Raw genomic sequence first — 27,290 nt, 5'->3', positions numbered from 1 at the left:
TTTGTCATTTTTTGTCATTTTTTGTCACATTTTTGTCACTTTTTTCACATTTTTTTCACATTTTTTTAAATTTTTGTCCAATTTTTTGTCCAATTGTTTGTCCTTTTTTTTTGTCATTTTTTGTCACTTTTTTGTCACATTTTCGTCATTTTTTGTCATTTTTTGTCACATTTCTGTCACTTTTTTGTCACATTTTTTGTCACATTTCTGTCACTTTTTTGTCACATTTTTTGTCACATTTTTTAATCACATTTTTGTCATATTTTTGTCTTTTTTTTTTTCAAATTTTGTCACATTTTTGTCATTTTCTTAGTAAACTTTGGTCCATTTCTTGTGCCATTTCTTGTGACATTTGTGCACCTCAGAGACAGGGACACGCCCAGGAGGCGGAGTCCCAGAGGATCAGAGTCACAAACACGCGGCTCAAGAGTGACACACACACCTGACAACAGCGCCCCCTCAGGTGTGCGTGTCCTCCTGCAGAGACAGAGAGAGCCTCTACCGAGCTCCAGTTCAGCTTTACCCAAATCCATAAGGTCACAGACTATAGACCAGTGTCACGCCCCATTTGAAAGCTAAGACCCACAAAACTCATCTAAACGGATCGTGTTCCTCGTGTTTTTCCATCACGTTAACCTCGTTTCCTTCTCATTTTCGTCGGTTTCGCCACAGGTGCTTTTAGATTTGGGTAAAGCCCGGAGAGATGATGAAACTGTGACAATAAAACAAACCCTCTCGTTCTTGCATCAGCCTGAACTCTCCGTAAACAGACCGCGGTGCTGGCTTTGGCTTCTCGGACCTGGCAACCCGCGCGGCTCATGCTGTTCCTTCGCGCCGCGGAGAGTTTCTCTGTTTTCAGACACTTTTCTGCCTCCGTCATGGCTCAGCACAGATTCATCGGTAAGAAACAAACCGCGGGAAAAGCAAATAAACCAGAAACAGTTTGGAAAATGTCTCTAAGCCCGCGGGTTGTTTCAGAAATAAGCTCTGAGTCCCGCTAGCTCCGAGGCTAAAGCTAGCATCACAACAGTTAGCTCCGAGGCTAATGCTAACAGGCTAAAGGCTAATGCTAACATGACAACACGGAAGGAGCGGAAGAACTTTATGAAAATATAAATATAACAGAGATGACTAACCCCTTAACTCCCGCCTGAACCGAGCACGTTTTCTCCAGTTTGGCTTTACCCCAATCCAAAAGCTTCTGGAAAAAAGGTGTGGAAATAACAACAAAACTGAGATGAAAACAATGATGGAAATGTGAGAAAAAAGTGACGAAACATTTATGAAAAAGTGGCAAAAATGTCACAAGAAATTGACAAAAAAGTGAGAAAAGTTTGACAAAAATGTGGCAAAAATTTTGAAAAAAATGACAAAAATGTGCTAAAAAAAATTACAATAATTTGATAAAAATTTGAAAAAAAAGACAAAAATGTGATAAAAAAATGACAATAATTTGATAAAAAAAATTACAATAATTTGATTAAAAAAATGACAATAATTTGATAAAACATTGAAAAATAATGACAAAAATGTGACAAAAAAATACAATAATTTGATTTAAAAAAAAACAAAAAACGACAAAATGTGACAAAATGAGTTGAAAACCCAACAAAAAAATGATGGAATAAAACTCTGAATACGTGAGGAAAAAGATCCTCTCGGTTCAGGCGGGAGTTAAGAGGTTAAAGAACAAACTGTGGAAGTGATTAAATATTATTTAAACATTTAAGACCAGAAGAATGTGAACTTTCTGAGGGAAATGAGACGTTTCTGTGAAGAAGTGCCATGATGTGGAACTGCACTTATGTTTAGAAAATATTTCAGTATAAGTAGTATTAATATTAGTATTAGTAGTAATAGAATCACACGGGTGTTTATAAGTTAGTATTAGTAGTATTAGATGTATTAGTATTTGTACGTGTGTTTATAAAGTTTATAAAGCCCTATGTAGTAGTATAAGTAGTAGTATAAGTATAAGTATTAGTAGTATAAGTAGTATAAGTATTAGTATAAGTAGTAGTGTAAGTAGTAGTATTAGTACATCCATCCATCCGTTTTCCACTTGTCCGTGGGGGGGGTGGGGGCTGTTGGAGCTGCACCAACCTCTGTGGCGCCCCCTGCAGGTGGTGGGTCCACAGAAGGACGGCCTCATGGTTCTGACCGGCCTGTGGGTCTAGTAGAATAAGTATTGAAAGTATAAGTATTAATCCGTGTGTTTCAGACATCGGGGTGAATCTGATAGTAGTAGTATTAGTATCAGTAGTATCAGTAGTAGTAGTAGTAGCAGTATAAGTATTGAAAGTATAAGTATTAATCCGTGTGTTTCAGACATCGGGGTGAATCTGATAGTAGTAGTATTAGTATCAGTAGTATCAGTAGTAGTAGTAGTAGCAGTATAAGTATTGAAAGTATAAGTATTAATCCCTGTGTTTCAGACATCGGGGTGAATCTGACGGATTCCGTGTTCCGAGGTCTTTATCGCGGGAAACGGAAACACGAAGGTGAGAAACTTTAACCCACAGAAAATAATAATAATAATGATAATACTATTAATAATAATCATAATAATAATAATAGTAATATTAACAATAACCCGCTTTTGTTCACAGATGATTTCGACGCCGTCGTCGAGCGAGCGCTGGCGGTGGGAGTGGAGAAGGTCAGACTAATACACGTCTTTATTAAATATAAATATTTATCAACTTCAACAAAGTCAAACATGTGGAAACAAAGTTAAAGGAGTAAAAACACAGTAATAAAGCCTGATGTTCACAGTTCACACTGGTGGAACATTTAGCGTTTGTGTAACGGCCGATAGCGCCCCCCAGAGGGAGGAGCAGGCCCTGATAGCGCCCCCCAGAGGGAGGAGCAGACCCTGCAGGATGATTTTCATTATTAAACACTGACAGGAAATGACATCAGCTCAAACGTTCTAATAACTTTTTTTCATTAAATCCTGTCTTAGATCCAAGTGTTGATGCTTTTGCTCCAGAGACACGATTAAAGGGTTAAAGGAAGAGACCTGGTTTCTCACTAAGATACAGTTTTATTCTTTTCAGTTTTCCCCCATTTAAGCCCAATTTGTTTAGATTGGATTTTTTTACCATTTTTTTTCCTTTTTTGATTTATTTTTGCCCTAATTTTTCTTGTTTTGCCATATTTTTCCCCACTCATTTTTGCTCATTTTTTATTACTAATATTTAGCCTATTTCAACCAATTTTTCACATTTTTTTCCCTTTGTGTGTCTCTGTGTGTGTGTGATTGTGTGTGTGTGTGTGTGATTGTGTGATTGTGTGTGTGTCTCTGTGTGTGTGTTTCAGTTCCTGATCACGGGGGGCAGTCTGCAGGACAGTAAGGAGGCGCTGACTCTCGCTCAGACCAGAGGTTCGTGTCTCACTAAACACATTCAGGCAAACAGACCTTAATGAACTCAGGAAAATTAAAAAACGACATTTAAGGCCTTGAAGTTCCTTTAATAACACAACATTTCATATGAAAACAAAACCTCTCATGTAGAAAAATCATCAAAATTGCAGATATTTTCAGCAACAAAATTAGAAAAAGCAGAACTTTCCAAAATTGTGTAAAAATCATCAACATCTGGCTGAAAACGTCAGAGAGGAAACATCTGGCTGAAAACGTCAGAGAGGAAACATCTGGCTGAAAACGTCAGAGAGGAAACATGGTAAAGACAGAGTTAGTTTGTTCCTCTGACAGAGACGTTAAAACTGAAGATAAACTGAAGCGTCTCAGGTTCAGAGACGACGTTTATACGAAGCTCTGACGTGGATTTAACCTCTCTTTTCTCAGAGGAGTTCTGCTTTAACCTCTCTGTTCTCATGTTCTCATGTCCTCTGTGTTCTCAGAGGAGTTCTTCTCTGTTCTCTGTGTTCTCAGAGGAGTTCTGCTTTGTTCTCTGTGTTCTCAGAGGAGTTCTTCTCTGTTCTCTGTGTTCTCAGAGGAGTTCTGCTTTGTTCTCTGTGTTCTCAGAGGAGTTCTGCTTTGTTCTCTGTGTTCTCAGAGGAGTTCTGCTTTGTTCTCTGTGTTCTCAGAGGAGTTCTGCTTTGTTCTCTGTGTTCTCAGAGGAGTTCTGCTTTGTTCTCTGTGTTCTCAGAGGAGTTCTGCTTTGTTCTCTGTGTTCTCAGAGGAGTTCTTCTCTGTTCTCTGTGTTCTCAGAGGAGTTCTGCTTTGTTCTCTGTGTTCTCAGAGGAGTTCTGCTTTGTTCTCTGTGTTCTCAGAGGAGTTCTGCTTTGTTCTCTGTGTTCTCAGAGGAGTTCTTCTCTGTTCTCTGTGTTCTCAGAGGAGTTCTTCTCTGTTCTCTGTGTTCTCAGAGGAGTTCTTCTCTGTTCTCTGTGTTCTCAGAGGAGTTCTTCTCTGTTCTCTGTGTTCTCAGAGGAGTTCTTCTCTGTTCTCATGTTCTCAGAGGAGTTCTTCTCTGTTCTCTGTGTTCTCAGAGGAGTTCTTCTCTGTTCTCTGTGTTCTCAGAGGAGTTCTTCTCTGTTCTCTGTGTTCTCAGAGGAGTTCTTCTCTGTTCTCTGTGTTCTCAGAGGAGTTCTTCTCTGTTCTCATGTTCTCAGAGGAGTTCTTCTCTGTTCTCTGTGTTCTCAGAGGAGTTCTTCTCTGTTCTCTGTGTTCTCAGAGGAGTTCTTCTCTGTTCTCTGTGTTCTCAGAGGAGTTCTTCTCTGTTCTCATGTTCTCAGAGGAGTTCTTCTGCACGGTGGGCTGTCACCCGACGCGCTGCAGCGAGTTCGAGTCCGGAGACGAGCAGTACCTGTCGGAGCTGAAGGCGCTCGCCACAGACGGGAAGGTGCTCGCCATCGGGGAGTGCGGCCTGGGTTAGTGACGTCCTACACTTACAGTAAAGTCACCAGAGGTCCCGCCCCTCGGGGGGTCGGGAGGTTCCGCTCCTCAGGGGGTCGGGAGGTCTTTAAACGCGCCTCCTCCTCGAGGTCTTTAAACGCGCCTCCTGTGCGGCCGAGTTGTAATTGTTGAACATGTGACCAAAGCTAATCCTACAGCTCATGCTCCAGTCGATGTGAAAACCAGAAATAGCCGCCAATGTCCTTCAAACATGGTCAGGGGTTCGAATCCCAGAGAAAAAATTTACGAAAAACGGAGAAAAAATGAACAAAAAAGTGATGAGAATTTGACACAAAAAAAAATCGAAAAATTTGACAAAAAAGTCACGAAAAAATGTACAAAAAAACGACAAAAAATTGAGAAAAATTTGACAAAAAATTTGACAAAAAATTGACAAAAAAAGTGATAAAAATTTGACGAAAAAGTGAGAAAAATTTGGCAAAAATTTGACAAGTGAGAAAAATGACAAAAAAAACGTCAAAAAAAAATGGCAAAAAAAATGACAAAAAAAATGAGAAAAAGTGAGAAAAATTTGACAAAAAAGTGAGAAAAATTTGACTAAAAAGTGAGAAAAATTTGACAAAAAAAGTGAGAAAAATTTGGCAAAAAAGTGAGAAAAATTTGACAAAAAATTGAGAAAAATTTGACAAAAAAGGTGAGAAAAATTTGACGAAAAATTGAGAAAAATTTGACAAAAAATTTGACAAAAATTTGACAAAAAAATTGAGAAAAATTTGACAAAAAATTGAGAAAAAATTGGCAAAAAAGTGATAAAAATTTAATGAAAAAGTGAGAAAAATTTGAAAAAGTGAGAAAAATTTGATGAAAAGATGGAAAAATTTGACAAAAAACGACAAAAAACGACAAAAAATGAAAAAAAAATGGAAAAAAGCTGTGAAAATAGCAACAAAACTGAGACGAAAACAAGGATGGAAATGTGAAAACAGTGAGAAAAAAGTGACAAAAAATGTACAAAAAACGACAAAAAATTGAGAAAAATTTGGCAAAAAAGTGAGAAAAATTTGACGAAAAAGTGAGAAAAATTTGGCAAAAATTTGACAAAAAAGTGAGAAAAATTTGACAAAAAAGTGAGAAAAATTTGACGAAAAAGTGAGAAAAAATTGGCAAAAATTTGACAAAAAAGTGAGAAAAATTTGACAAAAAAGTGAGAAAAATTTGACGAAAAAGTGAGAAAAATTTGACAAAAAATGGACGAAAAAGTGAGAAAAAATTGACAAAAAAGTGAGAAAAATTTGACGAAAAAGTGAGAAAAATTTGACAAAAAAAGTGAGAAAAATTTGACAAAAAATTGACAAAAATTTGACAAAAAATTTGACAAAAAATTGACAAAAAAAGTGAGAAAAATTTGGCAAAAAAGTGAGAAAAATTTGACAAAAAATTGAGAAAAATTTGACAAAAAAGGTGAGAAAAATTTGACAAAAAATTGAGAAAAATTTGACAAAAAATTTGACAAAAAATTGACAAAAAAAGTGAGAAAAATTTGGCAAAAATTTGACAAAAAAGTGAGAAAAATTTGACAAAAAAGTGAGAAAAATTTGGCAAAAAATTGAGAAAAATTTAGCAAAAAAGTGATAAAAATTTAATGAAAAAGTGAGAAAAATTTGAAAAAGTGAGAAAAATTTGACAAAAAATTGAGAAAAATTTGACAAAAAAATTGAGAAAAATTTGGCAAAAAATTGAGAAAAATTTGGCAAAAAAGTGATAAAAATTTAATGAAAAAGTGAGAAAAATTTGAAAAAGTGAGAAAAATTTGATGAAAAAATGGAAAAATTTGACAAAAAACGACAAAAAACGACAAAAAATGAAAAAAAAATGGAAAAAAGCTGTGAAAATAGCAACAAAACTGAGACGAAAACAAGGATGGAAATGTGAAAACAGTGAGAAAAAAGTGACAAAAAATGTACAAAAAAACGACAAAAAATTGAGAAAAATTTGGCAAAAAAGTGAGAAAAATTTGACGAAAAAGTGAGAAAAATTTGACGAAAAAGTGAGAAAAATTTGGCAAAAATTTGACAAAAAAGTGAGAAAAATTTGACAAAAAAGTGAGAAAAATTTGACGAAAAAGTGAGAAAAATTTGGCAAAAATTTGACAAAAAAGTGAGAAAAATTTGACAAAAAAGTGAGAAAAATTTGACGAAAAAGTGAGAAAAATTTGACAAAAAATGGACGAAAAAGTGAGAAAAATTTGACAAAAAAGTGAGAAAAATTTGACGAAAAAGTGAGAAAAATTTGACAAAAAATGGACGAAAAAGTGAGAAAAATTTGACAAAAAAGTGAGAAAAATTTGACGAAAAAGTGAGAAAAATTTGACAAAAAAAGTGAGAAAAATTTGACGAAAAAGTGAGAAAAATTTGACAAAAAAAGTGAGAAAAATTTGACAAAAAATTGAGAAAAATTTGACAAAAAATTTGACAAAAAAATGACAAAAAAAGTGATAAAAATTTGACCAAAAATTGAGAAAAATTTGGCAAAAAAGTGAGAAAAATTTGGCAAAAAATTGAGAAAAATTTGGCAAAAAAGTGCTAAAAATTTGACAAAAAAGTGAGAAAAATTTGACAAAAAATTGACAAAAAAAGTGAGAAAAATTTGACAAAAAATTGAGAAAAATTTGACAAAAAAATTGAGAATAATTTGACAAAAAAAGTGAGAAAAAATTGACAAAAAATTGAGAAAAATTTGGCAAAAAATTGAGAAAAATTTGGCAAAAAAGTGCTAAAAATTTGGCAAAAAAGTGATGAAAATTTAATGAAAAAGTGAGAAAAATTTGATGAAAAAGTGAGAAAAATTTGATGAAAAAGTGAGAAAAATTTGACAAAAAAGTGAGAAAAATTTGACAAAAAAGTTAGAAAAATTTGACGAAAAAGTGAGAAAAATTTGACAAAAAAGTGAGAAAAATTTGACGAAAAAGTGAGAAAAATTTGACAAAAAAGTGAGAAAAATTTGACAAAAAATTGACAAAAAAAGTGAGAAAAATTTGACAAAAAATTGAGAAAAAATTGACAAAAAAAGTGAGAAAAATTTGACAAAAAATTGAGAAAAATTTGACATAAAATTGAGAAAAAATTGACAAAAAAGTGAGAAAAATTTGATGAAAAAGTGAGAAAAATTTGATGAAAAAGTGAGAAAAATTTGATGAAAAAGTGAGAAAAATTTGACAAAAAAGTGAGAAAAATTTGATGAAAAAGTGAGAAAAATTTGATGAAAAAGTGAGAAAAATTTGATGAAAAAGTGAGAAAAATTTGACAAAAAAGTGAGAAAAATTTGGCAAAAAAGTGAGAAAAATTTGATGAAAAAGTGAGAAAAATTTGATGAAAAAGTGATAAAAATTTGATGAAAAAGTGAGAAAAATTTGATGAAAAAGTGAGAAAAATTTGACAAAAAAGTGAGAAAAATTTGACAAAAAAGTTAGAAAAATTTGACGAAAAAGTGAGAAAAATTTGACAAAAAAGTGAGAAAAATTTGACGAAAAAGTGAGAAAAATTTGACAAAAAAGTGAGAAAAATTTGACAAAAAATTGACAAAAAAAGTGAGAAAAATTTGACAAAAAAGTGAGAAAAAATGGACAAAAAAGTGAGAAAAATTTGACAAAAAAGTGAGAAAAAATTGACGAAAAAGTGAGAAAAATTTGACAAAAAAGTGAGAAAAATGTGACAAAAAAGTGAGAAAAATGTGACAAAAAAGTGAGAAAAATTTGGCAAAAAAGTGAGAAAAATTTGGCAAAAAAGTGAGAAAAATTTGATGAAAAAGTGAGAAAAATTTGATGAAAAAGTGAGAAAAATTTGATGAAAAAGTGAGAAAAATTTGACAAAAAAGTGAGAAAAATTTGGCAAAAAAGTGATAAAAATTTGATGAAAAAGTGAGAAAAATTTGATGAAAAAGTGATAAAAATTTGATGAAAAAGTGAGAAAAATTTGACAAAAAAGTGAGAAAAAAATGACAAAAAAACGACAAAAATGACAAAAAATTGACAAAAAAATGAGAAAAAATTTACGAAAAACGGAGAAAAAATGAACAAAAAAGTGATGAGAATTTGACAAAAAAAAAAATCGAAAAATTTGACAAAAAAGTCACGAAAACTTGACAAAAATGAGACGACTGCCCGACAAAAAAAGTGATGAAAAAAAATCTGACGTGAGGAAAAAGATCCATTTAGTTTTGTAGGTCTTTCAAGTGAGGCGTTACACTGGCCTACAGGATTTGGGTAAAGCTGAACTGGAGAAAATGCTCTGGGTTCAGGCGGGAGTTAAGAGGTTAATACAGGAAAGTGCTGGGACGATAACAGGAAGACTGTTGTTCCTCAGTGTTTAGTTCAGGAGGGGCGGAGCTACACCGACGCCCCCCCTTGTGCCACGCCCCCCCCTGACCTGTGCTTCTGTTTCCCTCACAGACTTCGACCGTCTGGAGTTCTGTCCGAAGGAAACGCAGCTCAGGTTTGCTCCGCTCTCCGTCCTCCTCCATCCGTGGCTTCGCGCTCACTTTGCCTCACTTTGCCTCCAGATACTTCGAGAAACAGTTCGAGTTGGCCGAGGAGACCAGGAGGCCCATGTTCCTGCACTGCCGAAGCTCTCACCAGGACTTCCTCGGTGAGTCGCAGGTTTAGGGCGTTTGTGTCGCCGCTCCTCACGCTAGGGCTGTGCTATTAATCGAAATTCGATTACGATTTCGATGACAACAGTAAACGATTACAAAATTATAAAAAATTATATTATATTTTTTTTTTTCAAATTTTCAATTTTTGGATTTTTGTTACTTTTTTTGTCACTTTTTAGATCGATTTTTGTCTTTTTATTGATGGATTTTTGTCACTTTTTTGATGGATTTTTGTCATTTTTTTGATGGATTTTTGTCACTTTTTTGATGGATTTTTGTCATTTTTTTGATGGATTTTTGTCATTTTTTTGATGGATTTTTGTCACTTTTTTGATGGATTTTTGTCTTTTTTTTGATGGATTTTTGTCTTTTTATTGATGGATTTTTGTCTTTTTTTTTATGGATTTTTGTCATTTTTTTGATGGATTTTAGTAATTTTTTTTGATGGATTTTTGTCTTTTTTGATGGATTTTTGTCTTTTTTTTGATGGATTTTTGTCATTTTTTTGATGGATTTTTGTCATTTTTTTGATGGATTTTTGTCATTTTTTTGATGGATTTTTGTCACTTCTTTAATGGATTTTTGTCACTTTTTGGATGGATTTTTGTCACTTTTTTAATGGATTTTTGTCACTTTTTGGATGGATTTTTGTCACTTTTTTGATGGATTTTTGTCACTTTTTTGATGGATTTTTGTCACTTTTTTGATGGATTTTTGTCACTTTTTTGCTGGATTTTTGTCACTTTTTTGCTGGATTTTTGTCACTTTTTTGCTGGATTTTTGTCACTTTTTTGCTGGATTTTTGTCACTTTTTTGCTGGATTTTTGTCACTTTTTTGCTGGATTTTTGTCACTTTTTTGATGGATTTTTGTCACTTTTTTGATGGATTTTTGTCACTTTTCTGCTGGATTTTTGTCACTTTTTTGATGGATTTTTGTCACTTTTTGGATGGATTTTTGTCACTTTTTTGATGGATTTTTGTCACTTTTTTGATGGATTTTTGTCACTTTTTTAATGGATTTTTGTCATTTTTTTGAAGGATTTTTGTCACTTTTTTGATGGATTTTTTAAAGGCAACAAAAAATCGTTTGAATAATCGTGATTTCAATTATGACAAAAATAATCGTGATTATTATTTCTTCAATAATCGAGCAGCCCTACTTCACGCTCCTCACGCTCCTCTCGCTCCTCTCACTCCTCTCACTCCTCACGCTCCTCTCGCTCTTCACGCTCCTCTCGCTCCTCTCACTCCTCACGCTCCTCTCGCTCTTCTCTCTGCAGACGTCATGCGGAGGAACCGGGAGCGCTGCGTGGGAGGAGTGGTCTGTCACGTTTCTTCTTTCACTCTTTTCACTGAAAACCAGAACCTCTGATGTTTCCTCTGGTGCTGCAGGTGCACTCCTTCGACGGGACACCAGGGGACGCTGCTGCGCTCGTCGACCTGGGCCTTTACATCGGGATCAACGGCTGGTGAGGAGGCTCAGGGGTTAGTCAGTGACTCAGGGGTTAGTCAGTGGCTCAGTGGTTAGTCAGTGGCTCAGGGGTTAGTCAGAGGCTCAGGGGTTAGTCAGTGGCTCAGGGGTTAGTCAGAGGCTCAGGGGTTAGTCAGTGGCTCAGGGGTTAGTCAGAGGCTCAGGGGTTAGTCAGAGGCTCAGGGGTTAGTCAGTGGCTCATGTGTTTGTCTGATCTGAGTTTGTTCCGTTTGCAGCTCGTTGAAAACTGAAGCCAACATGGAGGCCATGAAGAGCGTCCCGAGTGAGAGGCTGCTGCTGGAGACCGGTACAGACGACTCTCTAGATCAGGGCTGCCAAACCATTTTGTCTCTGAGGTGTTGATGCTACAACGCTATGTAAACACCAAGACACAAAAAATGACAAAAAATGTGACAAAAAAATGACAAAAAATGACAAAAAAATGACAAAAATATGACAGAAAATGTGACAAAAAAATGACAAAAAAATGACAGAAAATGACAAAAAATGACAAAAAATGTGACAAAAAATGACAAAAAATGACAAAAATGTGACAAAAAAATGACAAAAAATGACAAAAAAATGACAAAAAAATGACAGAAAATGACAAAAATATGACAAAAAATGTGACAAAAAATGACAAAAATGTGACAAAAAATGACAAAAATGTGCCAAAAAATATGACAAAAATGTGACAAAAAAATGACAGAAAAATGACAAAAATGTGACAAAAAAAGTGACAAAAAAGTGACACAAAAATGACAAAAAAATTACAAAAATGTGACAAAAAAAGTGACAAAAAAATGACAAAATGTGACAAAAATGTGACAAAAATGTGACAAAAATATGACAAAAATATGACAAAAAATGACAAAAAAAAATGACAAAAAAGTGACAAAAATGTCTTGAAATCGGCCTCTGTCTCTTTAAGAACCTCTGAGCCTTTAGACACGCCCCCTCCACACGCTGTCTGTGGCATCAGTGGGGAGGGGGTTCTGCTGAGGAGCAGTGGTTGGTTACTCGGCTGGTGACCAAAGCTCGGAGGCGTCTCCAGGAGGTGGGGGCGTTCCTAGGAGGACTCAGGCAAACCTATCCCTAAAATGGCCGCCATCAGAGTTTTTACAGATTACTCAGAAATACGTGAATGTGCCAAGGCAACACTTCAGCCATGTTTTTAATGAGGGAGTGACACAATAACAGGATGGAAAGCTTGAAAAAGTCAATTTTGAAGAATGCCCCCCCTTTAACTTTGTGAAAGGAATGAAACAGCGCCCCCATTTTGACGCAGGTGGCCAAAAAGTGTACTGCATCCATATTTACCATTGAGAATGAGTGCGTATTAAACACATCAACATTATACACAGAAGTAGGAGACTCTCTGGGAACCCCTGCTCTGTTTACTTATTATTGTTGTTGTTGTTATTGTTATTGTTGTTGTTATAGTTGTTATTGTTGTTGTTTCAGACGCCCCCTGGTGCGGCGTGAAGGCGACTCACGCTGGAAACAAACACGTCAAAACCTCGTTCCCCACGAAGAAGAAATGGGAAAAAGGGCACTGTGTGAAAGACCGGAACGAGCCCTGCAACATCATGTAAGATAAACTACTTCCTGTCAGACTGAACTACTTCCTGTAAGACTGAACTACTTCCTGTCAGACTGAACTACTTCCTGTAAGACTGAACTACTTCCTGTCAGACTGAACTACTTCCTGTCAGACTGAACTACATCCTGTCAGACTGAACTACTTCCTGTCAGACTGAACTACATCCTGTCAGACTGAACTACTTCCTGTCAGACTGAACTACTTCCTGTCAGACTGAACTACATCCTGTCAGACTAAACTACTTCCCGTCAGACTGAACTATTTCCTGTCAGACTGAACTACATCCTGTCAGACTGAACTACTTCCCGTCAGACTGAACTACTTCCTGTCAGACTGAACTACTTCCTGTCAGACTGAACTACATCCTGTCAGACTGAACTACTTCCTGTAGGACTAAACCACTTCCTGTAGGACTAAACCACTTCCTGTAAGACTGAACTACTTCCTGTCAGACTGAACTACTTCCTGTAAGACTGAACTACATCCTGTCAGACTGAACTACTTCCTGTCAGACTGAACTACATCCTGTCAGACTGAACTACTTCCTGTCAGACTGAACTACTTCCTGTCAGACTGAACTACATCCTGTCAGACTGAACTACTTTCTGTCAGACTGAACTACTTCCTGTCAGACTGAACTACTTCCTGTCAGACTGAACTACTTCCTGTCAGACTGAACTACTTCCTGTCCGACTGAACTACTTCCTGTCAGACTGAACTACTTCCTGTCCGACTGAACTACTTCCTGTCCGACTGAACTACTTCCTGTCAGACTGAACTACTTCCTGTCAGACTGAACTACATCCTGTCAGACTGAACTACTTCCTGTCAGACTGAACTACATCCTGTAAGACTGAACTACATCCTGTCAGACTGAACTACTTCCTGTCAGACTGAACTACTTCCTGTCAGACTGAACTACTTCCTGTCAGACTGAACTACTTCCTGTCAGACTGAACTACATCCTGTCAGACTGAACTACTTCCTGTCAGACTGAACTACTTCCTGTCAGACTGAACTACTTCCTGTAAGACTGAACTACATCCTGTCAGACTGAACTACATCCTGTGTCAGACTGAACTACATCCTTTCAGACTGAACTACATCCTGTGTCAGACTGAACTACTTCCTGTCAAACTGAACTACTTCCTGTCAGACTGAACTACATCCTGTCAGACTGAACTACTTCCTGTCAGACTGAACCACTTCCTGTCAGACTGAACTACATCCTGTCAGACTGAACTACATCCTGTCAGACTGAACTACTTCCTGTCAGACCGAACTACATCCTGTAAGACTGAACTACTTCCTGTCAGACTGAACTACTTCCTGTCAGACCGAACTACATCCTGTCAGACTGAACCACTTCCTGTCAGACTGAACTACTTCCTGTCAGACTGAACTACATCCTGTGTCAGACTGAACTACTTCCTGTCAGACTTAACTACTTCCTGTCAGACTGAACTACTTCCTGTCAGACTGAACTACATCCTGTGTCAGACTGAACTACTTCCTGTCAGACTGAACTACATCCTGTCAGACTGAACTACTTCCCGTCAGACTGAACTACTTCCCATCAGACTGAACTACTTCCCGTCAGACTGAACTACTTCCCGTCAGACTGAACTACTTCCCGTCAGACTGAACTACTTCCTGTCAGACTGAACTACTTCCCGTCAGACTGAACTACTTCCTGTCAGACTGAACTACATCCTGTTAGACTGAACTACTTCCTGTCAGACTGAACTACATCCTGTCAGACTGAACTACTTCCTTTCAGACTGAACTACATCCGGTCAGACTGAACTACTTCCTGTAAGACTGAACTACTTCCTGTCAGACTGAACTACTTCCTTTCAGACTGAACTACATCCGGTCAGACTGAACTACTTCCTGTAAGACTGAACTACTTCCTGTCAGACTGAACCACTTCCGGTCAGACTGAACTACTTCCTGTCAGACTGAACTACTTCCCGTCAGACTGAACTACATCCTGTCAGACTGAACTACTTCCTGTCAGACTGAACTACTTCCCGTCAGACTGAACTACTTCCTGTCAGACTGAACTACTTCCTGTAAGACTGAACTACATCCTGTCAGACTGAACTACATCCTGTCAGACTGAACTACTTCCTGTCAGACTGAACTACTTCCCGTCAGACTGAACTACTTCCTGTAAGACTGAACTACATCCTGTCAGACTGAACTACTTCCTGTCAGACTGAACTACATCCTGTCAGACTGAACTACTTCCTGTCAGACTGAACTACTTCCTGTAAGACTGAACTACTTCCTGTAAGACTGAACTACTTCCCGTCAGACTGAACTACTTCCTGTCAGACTGAACTACTTCCTGTCAGACTGAACTACATCCTGTCAGACTGAACTACATCCTGTCAGACTGAACTACTTCCCGTAAGACTGAACTACTTCCCGTCAGACTGAACTACTTCCTGTCAGACTGAACTACTTCCTGTAAGACTGAACTACTTCCTGTAAGACTGAACTACTTCCTGTCAGACTGAACTACATCCTGTCAGACTGAACTACTTCCTGTCAGACTGAACTACTTCCTGTCAGACTGAACTACTTCCTGTCAGACTGAACTACTTCCTGTCAGACTGAACTACTTCCTGTCAGACTGAACTACTTCCCGTCAGACTGAACTACTTCCTGTCAGACTGAACTACTTCCTGTCAGACTGAACTACTTCCTGTCAGACTGAACTACATCCTGTCAGACTGAACTACATCCTGTCAGACTGAACTACTTCCTGTCAGACTGAACTACTTCCTGTCGGACTGAACTACTTCCTGTCAGACTAAACTACTTCCCGTCAGACTGAACTACTTCCTGTCAGACTGAACTACTTCCTGTCAGACTGAACTACATCCTGTCAGACTGAACTACATCCTGTCAGACTGAACTACTTCCTGTCAGACTGAACTACTTCCTGTCAGACTGAACTACTTCCTGTCAGACTGAACTACTTACTGTCAGACTGAACTACTTCCTGTAAGACTGAACTACTTCCTGTAGGACTGAACTACTTCCTGTCAGACTGAACTACTTCCTGTCAGACTGAACTACATCCTGTCAGACTGAACTACTTCCTGTCAGACTGAACTACATCCTGTCAGACTGAACTACTTCCTGTCAGACTGAACTACTTCCTGTCAGACTGAACTACATCCTGTCAGACTGAACTACTTCCTGTCAGACTGAACTACATCCTGTCAGACTGAACTACATCCTGTCAGACTGAACTACTTCCCGTAAGACTGAACTACTTCCCGTCAGACTGAACTACTTCCTGTCAGACTGAACTACTTCCTGTAAGACTGAACTACTTCCTGTAAGACTGAACGACTTCCCGTCAGACTGAACTACTTCCTGTCAGACTGAACTACATCCTGTCAGACTGAACTACATCCTGTCAGACTGAACTACATCCTGTCAGACTGAACTACTTCCTGTCAGACTGAACTACTTCCTGTCAGACTGAACTACATCCTGTCAGACTGAACCACTTCCTGTCAGACTGAACCACTTCCTGTCAGACTAAACCACTTCCTGTCAGACTGAACTACTTCCTGTCAGACTGAACTACTTCCTGTAAGACTGAACTACATCCTGTCAGACTGAACTACATCCTGTCAGACTGAACTACTTCCTGTCAGACTGAACTACTTCCTGTCAGACTGAACTACTTCCTGTCAGACTGAACTACTTCCTGTCAGACTGAACTACTTCCCGTCAGACTGAACTACTTCCTGTCAGACTGAACTACTTCCTGTCAGACTGAACTACTTCCTGTCAGACTGAACTACATCCTGTCAGACTGAACTACATCCTGTCAGACTGAACTACTTCCTGTCAGACTGAACTACTTCCTGTCGGACTGAACTACTTCCTGTCAGACTAAACTACTTCCCGTCAGACTGAACTACTTCCTGTCAGACTGAACTACTTCCTGTCAGACTGAACTACATCCTGTCAGACTGAACTACATCCTGTCAGACTGAACTACTTCCTGTCAGACTGAACTACTTCCTGTCAGACTGAACTACTTCCTGTCAGACTGAACTACTTACTGTCAGACTGAACTACTTCCTGTAAGACTGAACTACTTCCTGTAGGACTGAACTACTTCCTGTCAGACTGAACTACTTCCTGTCAGACTGAACTACATCCTGTCAGACTGAACTACTTCCTGTCAGACTGAACTACATCCTGTCAGACTGAACTACTTCCTGTCAGACTGAACTACTTCCTGTCAGACTGAACTACATCCTGTCAGACTGAACTACTTCCTGTCAGACTGAACTACATCCTGTCAGACTGAACTACATCCTGTCAGACTGAACTACTTCCCGTAAGACTGAACTACTTCCCGTCAGACTGAACTACTTCCTGTCAGACTGAACTACTTCCTGTAAGACTGAACTACTTCCTGTAAGACTGAACGACTTCCCGTCAGACTGAACTACTTCCTGTCAGACTGAACTACATCCTGTCAGACTGAACTACATCCTGTCAGACTGAACTACATCCTGTCAGACTGAACTACTTCCTGTCAGACTGAACTACATCCTGTAAGACTGAACTACATCCTGTCAGACTAAACTACTTCCTGTCAGACTAAACTACTTCCTGTAGGACTAAACCACTTCCTGTAAGACTGAACTACTTCCTGTCAGACTGAACTACATCCTGTAAGACTGAACTACATCCTGTCAGACTAAACTACTTCCTGTCAGACTGAACTACATCCTGTCAGACTGAACTACTTCCTGTCAGACTGAACTACTTCCTGTAAGACTGAACTGCTTCCTGTAAGACTGAACTACTTCCTGTCAGACTGAACTACATCCTGTCAGACTGAACTACTTCCTGTAGGACTGAACTACTTCCTGTAAGACTGAACTACTTCCTGAAGGTTTTTCAGACCGATTTTTAATCTTATTTGAGTTTAAAACAAGGACAGATTTACATTTTTACAGATTTATCCAAAATCCGTCTGAAAAGTTGTTGTAAAATAAAACCACACATTTAAACCTCGATCCGTTTTTTCAGTTTTCATCAAAACTAATGAACATTTTCAGGCAGAAACTCCGGAGCTGGACGTGACGTCAGACAGAAATATAAAACATTATCTTGGGGGAACGAGTTAATCATCACATTCTCCTGAGATACTTTGTGGTGTAAAACTTTTTTTTTTACATTTTTATATTTCAGCCCCAGATTTCCCTCCTGATGTCACTTCCAGGCCTCCGTAGAAACACATCATTTCATTTCTCTCCATCGTCTTTGTTACACATTGATCATGACGGTTTAAAGAGGGGGTATTATGCACCAGTCTATATCTCACTACAATGATGACAAACCTTCTGTTGGTCTGTAAATGCAGTAAATTAGAATAACTGCCTTGTATAAAATGTCTCTCTCAAAATGGCTGTAGTGAATGTCTTGAAAATGGAAAAAAATTATGAAAATGTGACAAAAAAGTGAGAAAAAAATGATAAAAAATTGACAAAAATATGAGAAAAAAATGATAAAAATGTGACAAAAAAATGAGAAAAATATGAGAAAAAAATAATAAAAATGTGACAAAAAATAATAAAAATGTGACAAAAAAATGACAAAAAAAATAATAAAAATGTGACAAAAAAATGAGAAAAATATGAGAAAAAAATAATAAAAATGTGACAAAAAAATGATAAAAATGTAACAAAAAAATGATAAAAATGTGACAAAAAAATAATAAAAATGTGACAAAAAAATGATAAAAATGTAACAAAAAAATGATAAAAATGTGACAAAAAAATAATAAAAATGTGACAAAAAAATAATAAAAATGTAACAAAAAAATGATAAAAATGTGACAAAAAAATAATAAAAATGTGACAAAAAAATAATAAAAATGTGACAAAAAATGACAAAAAAAATAATAAAAATGTGACAAAAAATAATAAAAATGTGACAAAAAATGACAAAAAAAATAATAAAAATGTGACAAAAAAGTGACAAAAAATTGACAAAAAAATGAGAAACAAGGCAACACTTCAGCCATGTTTTTAATGAGGGAGTGACAGAATAACATGATGGAAATCTGGAAAAAGTACATTTTGCAGAATACCCCCCATTAAGATCCGAGAGGAACTTTAGTCACAAACATCTCACATTATTTCTGTTAAAGTGCAGTCAGTGAAAAGACCTGAAAACCCAGACCTGAACCCAGACCTGAACCCAGACCTGAACCCAGACCTGAACCCGGACCTGAACCCAGACCTGAACCCAGACCTGAACCCAAGTGTCTGAGCAGAACCAGATCCATCAGACCATTGTTTGTTTGTTTGTCGTAGCCAAGTCCTGGAGGTGATGGCGGCGGCGAGAGACGAGGATCCGGCCACGCTGGCAGACGTGATCTACAACAACACGCTCAGACTCTTCTTCTCCTGAACCAACATCTAACACATCTGGAGGAGCAGGAGGAGCAGGAGGTCAAGTGTCCAGGGGCGGAGACGGCGAGGGCGGAGCTCCAGTCCGAGTCTGAGGAGCTTCAGTCTGAGGAGCTTCAGTCCGAGTCTGAGGAGCTTCAGTCTGAGGAGCTTCAGTCTGAGGAGCTTCAGTCTGAGGAGCTTCAGTCTGAGGAGAGTCCGAGGATTGAAAGAAGTCTCTCTGCAGAACTGAAGGAAAAGGAGGTGTTAGTGATTAATAAAGAGTTTGCTGCAGAAGGTTTTTTTTATTGTGCGGATCTAAAGCTGCTCTAAGTGATCCCGTTTTGCCGGGCTGATGCATTACCAATAAGCTCCTCTAGAGGCGCCACCATGTACGCCACACTGGCAAACTGTAGAAGAAGACCCGCCCCTCGCCCGTTTAATACAACAGATCCATGTCAGGGCTTCTTTATCCTCACAGGAGAGGCTGAGGCGTTCAAGGGCTGTGGGGAAAAGCTCTGCGCCGTAAACTTAGCTCTAAACGGAACGATTATGTTCAAAACAACGTGAGACTTTCATGAACGTGACAGTTACAGTTTTTGTCAGTCCCATAGCACCAGTCTATATCTCACTACAATGATGACAAAGCTTCTGCTGGTCTGTAAATGCAGTAAATTAGAATAACTGCCTTGTATAAAATGTCTCTCTCAAAATGGCTGCCGTGAATGTCTTGAAAATGGAAAAAAAAAAATGGAAATGTGACTAAAAAGTGAGAAAATATTGACAAAAAAACGACAAAAAAATGACAAAAAAGCGACAAAAAAATGACAAAAATTGACAAAAAATTGACCAAAAAAAAGTGACAAAAAAATGACCAAAAAGTGACAAAAAATGACAAAAAGTGACAAAAAAGTGACAAAAAAGCGACAAAAAATTTACAAAAAATTGACCAAAAAATGACAAAAATGTGACAAAAATGTGACAAAAATGTGACAAAAAAATGACAAAAAAATGACAAAAAATGACAAAAATGTGACAAAAAAATGACAAAAAATGACAAAAAAGTGACAAAATGGCTGTAGTGAATGTCTTGAAATAGGCCTCTGTCTCTTTAAGAACCTCTGAGCCTTTAGACACGCCCCCTCCACACGCTGTCTGTGGCATCAGTGGGGAGGGGGTTCTGCTGAGGAGCAGTGGTTGGTTACTCGGCTGGTGACCAAAGCTCGGAGGCGTCTCCAGGAGGTGGGGGCGTTCCTAGGAGGACTCAGGCAAACCTATCCCTAAAATGGCCGCCATCAGAGTTTTTACAGATTACTCAAAATGGCTGCCGTCAGAGTTTATACAGATTACTCAAAATGGCTGCCGTTAGAGTTTATACAGATTACTCAAAATGGCTGCCGTCAGAGTTTATACAGATTACTCAAAATGGCCGCCATCAGAGTTTATACAGATTACTCAAAATGGCTGCCGTCAGAGTTTATACAGATTACTCAAAATGGCTGCCGTCAGAGTTTATACAGATTACTCAAAATGGCTGCCGTTAGAGTTTATACAGATTACTCAAAATGGCTGCCGTCAGAGTTTATACAGATTACTCAAAATGGCCGCCGTCAGAGTTTATACAGATTACTCAGAAATACGTGAATGTGCCAAGGCAACACTTCAGCCATGTTTTTAATGAGGGAGTGACAGAATAACATGATGGAAAGCTGGAAAAAGTCACTTTAATGGTTCAGGCGGGGGTGAAAGGTGAAAGGTTAAAGGTAAACGAACCCCTGTAGGCCTCGATCTGCGCCGTGAGCTGGTGCATCCTCCTGAACGCCTCCTGGACGCCGCTCAGTCTGTGTTTGGAGCGTTTCTCGCGCTTCACCGTGTTCCTCAGCTTCTCCTCCAGCTCCTCGGCTCGTTTCTCCGCCCTCAGCCACTTGGCTTTGAAGAAGTCTCCGTCTGTCCCGGCGTAGTTATGGAACTGAAACAAGACATGAAGAAATATAATAAAGGAGGAGGAGGATGAGAGAGAACAGAGGAGGAGCAGAGGAGGAGAGGTCAGAGGAAAAAATGAACAAAAAAGACAAAAAATGACAAAAAAAACGACAAAAAATGACAACAAAAAATGACCAAAAAACACAAAAAATTGAAAAAAAAATGACAAAAAAAAAACAAAAAAAAATTAAAAAGTGTAAAAAAAAATGAAAAAAAAATGAAAAAAAAATGTAAAAAATTTGAAAAAAAAAAAAAAAACCAAAAAAAATAACAAAAAATAAATATAAAAAAAATAAAAATACAAAAAAAATGAAAAAAAAATGATTTTTTTTTAAAAAATTACAAAAAAATGACAAAAAAAACACAAAAAATGAAAAAAATTGAATGAAAAAAAAAAAGACACAAAAAAGACTCAAATTGAAAAAAAAAGACAAAAAAATGACAAAAAATGACAAAAAAATACACAAAATGAAAACAATTTTTAAAAATAAATTAAAAAAAGACTCAAATTGAAAAAAAAAATGACAAAAAACGACAAAAAATGACAAAAAATGACAAAAAAACACAAAACAGAGGAGGAACAAAGGAGGAGGAGGAGAGAACGTCAGAGCAGGAGCAGGTGAGGAGGAGAGAACGTCAGAGCAGGAGCAGGTGAGGAGCAGGTGAGGAGAACGTACGTCTGAGCCGGAGTCGGGTTCTTCTGCAGATGAAGCCTCCTCCTCTCCCACCTCTGCGTCGGGACCTTTGCTGCTGCTCTGAGTTCCTCTTTCTCTGCAGACCTGACGGCGAGAGGAACCACACGGTGAAGCCCAGGTTCACGCCTCGCTCTGACTCTGCAGAAGTGTTAGATTGGAGTAAAGCCGCTCTGAGAGACTCTGACCTTTAGTAAATGAGGCGGGAGCTCGAACACCGACGGTTCCACGTTTTCCCGAAGCCGAACGGTTTGTCCCGTCCGGTCCAGGTCGGATTCTTTAAAGTGAAAACTGCAAACGCGGTCGGACGGTTTGGGATCCCAGCGCTCGCCCCTCCTCATAAGCCACGCCCACCGCGCCCGGCGCCGCCCATCTTTAGGAAACCTGCGGGGAAAGGAGACGTTAGACATTTGATATCGATACTGAAACATGTGTCGTCTCGAAGCAGAAAACGGAACCATAATGTTTGGAAGATCTGCACTTTTACTATAGCGTTAGCATTTAGCCTCTCCCCCTCTATAGCGTTAGCATTTAGCCTCTCCCTCTCTATAGTGTTAGCATTTAGCCTCTCCCTCTCTCCTCTATAGCGTTAGCATTTAGCCTCTCCCTCTCTCCTCTATAGCGTTAGCATTTAGCCTCTCCCTCTCTCCTCTATAGTGTTAGCATTTAGCCTCTCCCTCTCTATAGTGTTAGCATTTAGCCTCTCCCTCTCTCCTCTATAGCGTTAGCATTTAGCCTCTCCCTCTCTCCTCTATAGCGTTAGCATTTAGCCTCTCCCTCTCTCCTCTATAGTGTTAGCATTTAGCCTCTCCCCCTCTATAGCGTTAGCATTTAGCCTCTCCCCCTCTATAGCGTTAGCATTTAGCCTCTCCCCCTCTATAGCGTTAGCATTTAGCCTCTCCCCCTCTATAGCGTTAGCATTTAGCCTCTCCCCCTCTATAGCGTTAGCATTTAGCCTCTCCCCCTCTATAGCGTTAGCATTTAGCCTCTCCCCCTCTATAGCGTTAGCATTTAGTCTCTCCTCCTCTATAGCGTTAGCATTTAGCCTCTCCTCCTCTATAGCGTTAGCATTTAGCCTCTCCCTCTCTCCTCTATAGCGTTAGCATTTAGCCTCTCCCTCTCTATAGCATTAGCATTTAGCCTCTCCTCCTCTATAGCGTTAGCATTTAGCCTCGCCCTCTCTCCTCTATACCGTTAGCATTTATCCTCTCTCCTCTATAGCGTTAGCATTTATCCTCTCTCCTCTATAGCGTTAGCATTAGCCTCTCCCTCTCTCCTCTATAGCGTTAGCATTTAGCCTCTCCCTCTCTCCTCTATAGCGTTAGCATTTAGCCTCTCCCTCTCTCCTCTATAGCGTTAGCATTTAGCCCCTCCCTCTCTCCTCTATAGCGTTAGCATTTAGCCTCTGCCTCTCTCCTCTATAGCGTTAGCATTTAGCCTCTCCCTCTCTCCTCTATACCGTTAGCATTTAGCCTCTCCCTCTCTATAGCGTTAGCATTTAGCCTCTCCCTCTCTATAGTGTTAGCATTTAGCCCCTCCCTCTCTCCTCTATAGCGTTAGCATTTAGCCTCTCCCTCTCTATAGCGTTAGCATTTAGCCTCTCCCTCTCTATAGTGTTAGCATTTAGCCCCTCCCTCTCTCCTCTATAGCGTTAGCATTTAGCCTCTCCCTCTCTATAGCGTTAGCATTTAGCCTCTCCCTCTCTATAGTGTTAGCATTTAGCCCCTCCCTCTCTCCTCTATAGCGTTAGCATTTAGCCTCTCACTCTCTATAGCGTTAGCATTTAGCCTCTCCCCCTCTATAGCGTTAGCATTTAGCCTCTCCCTCTCTCCTCTATAGCGTTAGCATTTAGCCTCTCACTCTCTATAGCGTTAGCATTTAGCCTCTCCCCCTCTATAGCGTTAGCATTTAGCCTCTCCCTCTCACTCTCTATAGTGTTAGCATTTAGCCTCTCCCTCTCTATAGTGTTAGCATTTAGCCTCTCCCCCTCTATAGCGTTAGCATTTAGCCTCTCACTCTCTATAGCGTTAGCATTTAGCCTCTCCCCCTCTATAGCGTTAGCATTTAGCCTCTCCCTCTCTCCTCTATAGCGTTAGCATTAGCCTCTCCCTCTCTCCTCTATAGCGTTAGCATTTAGCCTCTCCCTCTCTCCTCTATAGCGTTAGCATTTAGCCCCTCCCTCTCTCCTCTATAGCGTTAGCATTTAGCCCCTCCCTCTCTCCTCTATAGCGTTAGCATTTAGCCCCTCCCTCTCTCCTCTATAGCGTTAGCATTTAGCCTCTCCCCCTCTATAGAGTTAGCATTTAGCCTCTCCCTCTCTATAGCGTTAGCATTTAGCCTCTCCCTCTCTCCTCTATAGCGTTAGCATTTAGCCTCTCCCTCTCTCCTCTATAGCGTTAGCATTTAGCCTCTCCCTCTCTCCTCTATAGCGTTAGCATTTAGCCTCTCCCTCTCTCCTCTATAGCGTTAGCATTTAGCCTCTCCCTCTCTCCTCTATAGCGTTAGCATTTAGCCTCTCCCTCTCTCCTCTATAGCGTTAGCATTTAGCCTCTCCCTCTCTCCTCTATACCGTTAGCATTTAGCCTCTCCCTCTTTATACCGTTAGCATTTAACCTCTCCCTCTTTATACCGTTAGCATTTAGCCTCTCCCTCTTTATACCGTTAGCATTTAGCCTCTCCCCCTCTATAGTGTTAGCATTTAGCCTCTCCCTCTCTATAGCGTTAGCATTTAGCCTCTCCCTCTCTCCTCTATAGCGTTAGCATTTAGCCTCTCCCTCTCTCCTCTATAGTGTTAGCATTTAGCCTCTCCCTCTCTCCTCTATAGTGTTAGCATTTAGCCTCTCCCTCTCTCCTCTATAGCTCCAAAACAGGTCAAGATAGAAGCTACCGAGCTCTTCCACGTTTTCCCTATTTAAATATGGTTACGTGAAGTGTTCCACTACAAAGTATAATTACACACAATTAAACAATGTGGATTTTCTAAGCGGATAAAAGGGGGAACTATATTGTAAGGCGTAATAATACCAGGAGTAGTTTGGCATCTGCGCAGTAATCTTCACTTTACTGTGCGGATACCAAACTACACAAAAACGGACAAAAAATGAACAAAAAAAACGACAAAAAACGAGAAAAAATGAAAAAAAATGGAAAAAAAATGACTAAAAAATGACAAAAAAACGACAATTTTTTTTTTTTTTTACAAAAAACGACAAAAAAACAACCAAAAAATTGACAAAAAAACGACAAAAAAATGACAAAAAAACGAAAAAAATACTAAAAAAATACTAAAAAAATACTAAAAAAATACTTAAAAAAAAGACTAAAAAACAACAAAAAAATGACAAAAAACGACAAAAAAAATTTACAAAAAAACCGACTAAAAATTGACAAAAAAACGACAAAAAAATGACAAAAAAACGAAAAAAATACTAAAAAAATACTAAAAAAATACTAAAAAAATACTTAAAAAAAAGACTAAAAAACAACAAAAAAATGACAAAAAACGACAAAAAAAATGACAAAAAATTTACAAAAAAACCGACTAAAAATTGACAAAAAAACGACAAAAAAATGACAAAAAAACGAAAAAAATACTAAAAAAATACTAAAAAAATACTAAAAAAATACTTTAAAAAAAGACTAAAAAACAACAAAAAAATGACAAAAAACGACAAAAAAAATGACAAAAAATTTACAAAAAAACCGACTAAAAATTTACAAAAAAACGACCAAAAAATGACAAAAAAACGACAAAAAACGACAAAAAATTGATAAAAAAAAATGTCAAAAAACACAAGTTCGAAATCCGCGCAGTAATCTTCACTTTACTGTTTTGGAGCTATAGAGGAGAGAGGGAGAGGCTAAATGCTAACGCCGTCTGCGCTGTGTTTACGTGACTGAAGATCAGACAGGTCCTAAAGAACTCGTCACAGCTCAGGTAAGAACATATCTCAGTGTGTAGAAACACCGGCCTGTTCCACACCTGTGCAAAGTGACTCCGTGTCCGAACGCCCTCCCACAGGTGGCGTGGGCGCAGCGTGTCCCGCCGGGCATGATGATGACGTCACCAGGATCTGTGTGGACAAAGGAGCCTGTTAATGTAGAGTGAACGCTGTAACAAAAGGGTTTCTCCAGGAAGAAGCAAGTCAGAGTGAACGCCATTTTAACCCAGCTTTACCCTAATCTAACAGCTTACAGCCTTTAGACCAGAGGAACTTCTCATTTGAAAGCTAAGACCTGCAAAACTAAACAAGGTTTTTCTTCAAACGCAGAAAACTAAAATCTGCGCATGTTTAACCCCTTAACTCCCGCCTGAACCGAGCATGTTTTCTCCAGTTTGGCTTTACCCCAATCCAAAAGCTTCTGGAAAAAAGGTGAGAAAATAGCAACAAAACTGAGACGAAAACAAGGATGGAAATGTGACAAAAAAAGTGACGAAAAATGACGAAAAATTGATGAAAAAGTGGCAAAAATGTCACAAGAAATTGCCAAAAAAAAATGACGAAAAAATGACAAATGTGACAAAAAAATGACAAAAAAATTGATGAAAAAATGACAAAAAAGTGGCAAAAATGTCACAAAAATGTCTCACAAAATTGACAAAAAAATAAAAAAATATTGACAAAAAAATGACGAAAAAATGACAAAAAAGTGATAAAAAATGATGAAAAATTGATGAAAAAGTGGCAAAAATGTCACAAAAATTGACAAAAAATTTACGGAAAAAAAAAAATGGACAAAATTTGGACAAAAAAATTGATAAAAAAAAATTGATAAAATAAACTGATGAAAAAATGTAACAAAAAAAAATGTGATAAAACTTTAACAAAAAAACAAAAAAAAATTGACAAAAACCTGATGACGTGAGGAAAAAGATCCTCTCGGTTCAGGCGGGAGTTAAGTGTTTGCCAACATTTGAGTTCAGATCCAGGTGAAGACAATGGCGCCCCCCAGTGGAGAAAGCAGCTAATGACGAAACTTCAGTGAAACTACAGCAGCTTCAGTGACGTGACTTTATCCTGAGCTTCAGTAAAACGTTTTTATCAGGTTCTCTTCACGTAGCGTTAGCATCTAATCAGCTAGCGTTAGCCGTTTGTTTACACTGATTTACCGGAGGAAATCTGCCACTTCTCTGAGTTTCCTGAACCACAGAGTAAACGTGTCACGCCTGAGACTTACCAGCGACAAAACTAATCAAACACAAAGTCTGTCTCTCTAAATCTGACGTTTTATCACCGAAAACCGTGGTCCCGTTTTAATATGATGAAGATATTAGCTTTAGCGTTAGCCTCCGCGGCCGATCACAAGATGGCCGCCGCATTTGCCACGTCACCGAGCGTCACGATAAAGTTTTGTACTTTTAATCCCTCTAATAAAATGAAACATAATATTAGCAAGATGTTTATTTATTTTACCATTATTTATTTAAGTTGATCATTTTTATATTTATCGACTAGAACCAGAAAACGGAACAATAATGTGTTATTTAATAATATCGGGTTAATCTCCGATGGCAAGAAATGGGGAAATTGTGGAAAAAACAAAATGAGGCAAAAATAAAAATTAAAAATAAAAAACTGACAAAAAACGACAAAAAATGACAAAAAAATGACACAAAAAAATGACAAA

General features: G+C 38.2%; 1 protein-coding gene across 2 annotated transcripts; it reads left to right on the top strand.

Moving 5' to 3' along the window:
* Positions 1 to 818: 818 nt before the first annotated feature.
* Positions 819 to 19,155, top strand: tatdn1 (TatD DNase domain containing 1; the record flags this gene model as incomplete). Of its 2 annotated transcripts, none has more annotated exons than XM_079583137.1 (13): positions 819 to 900; positions 2,436 to 2,501; positions 2,610 to 2,659; positions 3,322 to 3,385; positions 4,702 to 4,836; positions 9,270 to 9,312; positions 9,380 to 9,465; positions 10,754 to 10,794; positions 10,866 to 10,942; positions 11,181 to 11,251; positions 12,409 to 12,535; positions 18,913 to 19,055; positions 19,105 to 19,155. In XM_079583137.1, the coding sequence occupies 12 exons, from the start codon at positions 819 to 821 to the stop codon at positions 19,007 to 19,009; spliced, it is 939 nt and encodes a 312-aa protein (XP_079439263.1). In that variant the 3' UTR covers positions 19,010 to 19,055; positions 19,105 to 19,155. The 2 variants fall into 2 exon arrangements, with proteins under 2 accessions (XP_079439263.1, XP_079439264.1); XM_079583138.1 differs by having other exon boundaries at positions 19,099 to 19,113.
* Between the last annotated feature and the right edge of the window lie 8,135 nt (positions 19,156 to 27,290).

This window comes from Gobius niger (assembly GCF_951799975.1).
Source record: "Gobius niger genome assembly, contig: SCAFFOLD_62, whole genome shotgun sequence".
Classification (NCBI taxonomy): Eukaryota; Metazoa; Chordata; class Actinopteri; order Gobiiformes; family Gobiidae; genus Gobius; species Gobius niger.
Note: the sequence above shows the minus strand (reverse complement) of the source record. Positions and strands in the feature narration are given on the sequence as shown.